The sequence below is a fragment of the Lipophrys pholis genome (genome assembly GCF_963383615.2).
Source record: "Lipophrys pholis genome assembly, chromosome: 10".
Lineage (NCBI taxonomy): Eukaryota > Metazoa > Chordata > Actinopteri > Blenniiformes > Blenniidae > Lipophrys > Lipophrys pholis.
This window is the reverse complement of record NC_137640.1, coordinates 24551353-24556466: the sequence shown is the minus strand read 5'-3', so window position 1 is coordinate 24556466 and position 5114 is coordinate 24551353. Positions and strand designations below refer to the sequence as shown.

The following is a 5114-nucleotide window of genomic DNA, read 5'->3' as shown; positions in this document are numbered from 1 at the left end:
ACAATATTGTACAAGAAATAAGAAATGTGTTAAAGGAAAAATAAATTAAATACTTCAAACTTATACTTAATGCAACAGTGCCATCTATTGGCATGAACAAAATTTGCTCAACATGACGTCTTTCAAGCAGGAATGGTGTGATCAGGTATCGACTAGTCACGCTGAACAGAAAGACCCGCGAACAGCCCTTGCTGATTTGCATTGTATTGCTTTTGTCTTTTCCAGACGGCTTGACTCATCGAGTAAATGCAATGACAAAAAGCAAATGGAAAAGACAAAGACAAAACAGGAGAAGCATTGACAAAATGGAATAAGCAAAGACAAGATAGAAAAAGAACATGACTGCCTTTGTATATGTTTTGTATTGTTGATTGTCTTTATATTTCCACATTTATTTCCTTTTAATTTTGGCACTCCTGTGATTCCATAGCTGGCGACAGATCAATGTGATGCTATTTCAAGATTCAGGGAGCATTTAAATATTCATCGACATAATGGAAACTCTTCATTTCCATAACTGGAGAACAGTGTGCATGGTTTCACAACTGACACACAACAATTCAATTGTCCAAAAGAAAATATAAAGGGAGTTTGACAGTTCATTGTCCAAAGTGCACACAAAGCCAACCAACTAATTTCAACAGAGAGGCATGCCGTCAGTGTTTCCAGCTGAGAAACATTTCAAATAAATAAAAAGGGTATGGTGATTGTTCACAAGAATCAAATCAGGAATGTCTTAAAGATCATCCTGTAAGAATGGACAACACACCCAGTAATTAAGGTTGTTACGCACACATTTTTCATCAAGTACTTGAACACCTGAACAATATAAAAAGGCAAGTGATGCTCAGCAGAGACAGATCCAGCCTTCAGGAAGACTCCTGAAAACTCCTGATCATCATGATGAAGCTGATCCTCTCTTTCGCTCTCCTGTGGGCATTCTCCACCAAACTTATTTTACAATACAACTTATGCAGGTACAACACAAGTTCATTTATTATTAACACGGAAATACAATTTAGAAATTGTAAAAGAACGTTTAATGATAATAATAATATTATAACATGTATCCATTAGTAAATCTGCTGAAGCTGTTAAGTTTTACTTTGATTTCTGGAATGAATGACGGATCAAAATAATAGATGAAACATAATTAGTTATTAATTCCTCTGAGAGATATTGAAATGTGACAGCACAGGGAAAAACCTCTGGAGATAGGAATTCAAGAACAAAAAACTAAACTAAAACTGTTGAAGTAGTTATGTACATATGTATAAACCAGGATTAAAGCTCAATGTTAAATCTAAATGATATTCTGACAAAGGCTTCAGACATTCAGGATCTTCAGACATTTCACCGTTCACACATTTCTTTTCATAAAATATTATTTTTCTTTGTTTGTTCCCATTACAGATGGAGAAATCCAGTGTCACGTATGCACAGATGTCAATGATCTGAGCTGTGCTTTCGGAGAGACAGTTGAATGTGCGCCTGGAGAAATGTGTTTGAATGCCTTCATCACAGGTATTCTTTTCTTCATATCATCTTTTCCTTTTCACTGAACTATTGAAAAATTCAACATGTGTTCCATGAAATTCACAATGCTCTTTTTTTGACAACAGAAACCGATGGAACAGAGAGAATCTACAGGGACTGTGCAGGTCCCGCTGTTTGTCCAACCACAGGCACACAGACTATTGCAGCCAACCTGGGTGGGATACACACAGTTGCAAATGCTGATTGCTGTGATGATGAGAATGAATGCAACTTGAGGACCCTAAGCTGTAAGTATATTTGGATCAGAAGAATTGTGATGAAAAGAACAAACAACAAATATTTCAAAATACTTTTAAAGTTATAAGGGTTAAATATTCACTCTGTGGTTTCATCTCTTTTGTTTCAGTCCCTGCTATTCCTGCAGTAAATGGAATACAATGCAATGGTTGTGATCCCAGCACTGATCAGTGTGACGCAGTAGTGAGTTGTAGAGGAGAGGAGGACACCTGCTTTCAGTCACAGAGTGAGTATTTTTATTGTACATTTAAAAAAAAATCTCTGAATCATTTTTACTTCTGTTTAAACTTGTTTCATGAGTGTAAGGACTTAAAATCACTGCATGCCTTTGAACAGGAAAAAGATTGATATATATATTTCAAAGTCATCATGAATACACTTTTTCTTTCTCTATACATACAGAAGACTCTGTATCTGTTTTCTTCGTACTTTAATCATCGACATATATTTGTCTGGCATGACTAATGAAGAAATTGTTTGACTCAAATTCAATCTTTTCATCCACAGTCTTGAAAGATCGCCGACAGATCTCTGTTGCTGGATGTGGAACTTCAAATGTGTGTGACATCGCTAATGACATCAGAAATCTGCCTTTCATGGAAGAAGTGGGAACAGTTATTTTTACACCAACCTGTTGGTTTACCACAACAACTACACCTGCCCCAACCACAACCACAACCACAACTACTCCTGAGCCGACGATTACTGTTACTGAATCAACAACAGTTTACACTCCGTCACCTGAACTGTTAGCACAAATAAAAGCTCTGCTGCAGGAACTACAGCAACTGTCAGCCAAGATAAACCTTGAGCCGCTCCAGCAACATCAACTGGTGCTTTTCAACCTGCATCTACAGCTGCTTGAGTACCACCAACAACTGGTGCTCCAACAGGAAGAACTGCCAATCGACCACCATGACCAACTGTCTATGTTCTACCAGCAATGCATGCTGGTAAACCACCAGCAGCAGCTGCTCCATCAGATCCACCCTTCTCTCTGTGGGCAACAGCACCTCCTGCAGCTCTTCAAACAACAACAACTGATTTTCCACCAACTACAAGGACTGCTGCATGGCCACCACCATCATCTGCTGCCCCACTACTACAGTTACCTGCTGCACCACCCCGCCACATCTGTACAGTAGACATCCTTATGGAGTTTTACAGAAACTTGCCGTGTGTAATTAGTCTCACTTTTCCATTTTAATCAATTTTCTTTTACTGTTCTGTCTTTAATATATGTGCTGTATATATCTTGACAGGCAGCTAAACTCTTTTCTAACTCCAAGACTCTGAAGACGTTGTCCGCTTGTCCACAGGTTTATTGAAGTTGCAGAAAAGTGTGAAACTAAAACACACAAAAAACATAATCAGCCTTGTGCAGTATTTATATGTCCATATACACAATGTAAATATACACATTCACATGAAATAAATCCGTTTTTATCCTTACTGTATTTATTGTATTCTAACCTCAAATTAACAGTTTTTTAACCTTATCAAAGAGCAAAAGTATATATTTGTATTTAAGCCTGTGCACTTCTGAAAGATTGCTACATTACTAGGCTGAACACATTTCCATCAATCACACAATTAAAGCTCACAAAATGAAACATTCATTCTAAAAGAGAATCATCTAAGAATAAACATACGAACTACACAATCAATACATACCCAAGATGCTATCAAAGGCTTGAGACGTATTGCAGATGCCACTGATTCGAACCACATTACACTACAAGCCATGCTGCTATTTTCTCTGAATACAAGTCACGTGACACCACTAGGGAACACTCCCTTCCTGTTCTTTCTTAAAGGGACCACAGCACAATAAGAGAATCACTTCCTAATAGACTTATTAACAGAAATACACTTTAAACAGATGAACTGTGTAACAGCACATTTACTATCTGATTTCTCTTCTCCCCCCCAAAAAATCGAATCATTACCAATTACGTCAAATGGGTACAAATCAAGTTCAATCGTCTTTTCTTAATGTTTTGATTTAGTCATCTATATGCTGCTGTCATTTCCTCAATCAATCAATAAAGCTACTTTTGCAATTTCATATGATTTCCCCTTTTTCTGTTTCTCACTTTCAAAAAGGCATGATCAAGGCCTTTTCTCGATAAGGACACAATGGAATATAGGTTGCAACAAATTTTAGACCAAGATCTAATGTCGAATTGAAGCTTCTTGATTTGAATTGTGGTTTGCTACCAGCGAATTTCTAATATAGTGAAAGATTGGAGAGCAGAAAACTATTATAATATTTTCGTGAGCCAACGTTGCTCAGCATATCCCGCCTGTCTTTTTACCTACACCTTCAAGATTAGTTATGTAGTTGTTGATGAAGGGAGTAGGCCAACTCATTCGCTAAGAGCATGTCGCTGTGCATTACTGTTACTGAGGTCACTGCAAGAGTTTTTGAGTTTTCTGAAAGTGCCTTCAAAGGGTTTCTGTGTTATGCTGGTGCTGATAACATTAAGGAACCTAACTAGAATTAATGTGTAATTCGGACTTGTACGTCTCTCTCTCTGCATGACCGTTCCCCTACAGATGATGAGGACTAGATATAATGTGTTTGAAGTCTCGCTGTCTTGCCAGCTTTGAGGATTCTGCATTAGAAAACTGTGGGCCACTGTCACTCACCGTCTTATTCAGTATGAAAAACCTCGCAGATGTCGCATGGTGGAGGGGTGGCTTTGTTGTCTGTGAATGATTTCATGAGCATTTTTATCCACGTCTTATTTCATTATATGTCTTGGTGGTTCTCGTTGGTTTTAACTTGAAATGGTGAGTTTTATTATTTCACTTCCTGTTGAAGCATCTGTGATTGTGCCAATAACTGGCACCTGTCAAACACTCTCCTGACACACTGACCGATAGTGCTGAAGAACAAGTCATGTTGTGGTTCCCCATGAAGTATTAGGGAGTAAGTTATTCTTTACTTGTGGACCTGGAATAAAGCGGCCAACTGTGAACATGTACTATGGGGTGTTTAATGTGAAATAAGAACACTACGATTGGCGAGGAGGATTCAAAACAGAACGCGCAGTTAAATCTGACGAAAGGGGGAGAACGAAAAGAAGACGATGACTGCCCGGAACATAGAGATGCAGCTTTGGATCTCCTATCTGCTCGCTGCTCACCTCCATCACAAGTGATGCTGGACACCTTGGACCTCTGGAGCCGATATGTACAGAAGTACCTTCACCTTGATCAGCTTCTCGTCTTCTTTTCACCCCGGCTACTACAATAGTTGGGGACTCCATCATTCCTGCAGCCTCCCTGGAGCCACATTCCTAGTAATCTTGGAG

General features: G+C 38.6%; 1 protein-coding gene across 1 annotated transcript; it reads left to right on the top strand.

The window, feature by feature from the left end:
- Positions 1–1419: 1419 nt before the first annotated feature.
- On the top strand, positions 1420–3250 carry LOC308115351 (uncharacterized protein). Its single transcript, XM_080472796.1, has 4 exons — positions 1420–1524; positions 1623–1784; positions 1904–2020; positions 2302–3250. Exons 1-4 carry the CDS (start codon positions 1500–1502, stop codon positions 2937–2939), a joined length of 942 nt encoding a protein of 313 aa, XP_080328922.1. The 5' UTR covers positions 1420–1499; the 3' UTR covers positions 2940–3250.
- The last annotated feature ends 1864 nt before the right edge of the window (positions 3251–5114 follow it).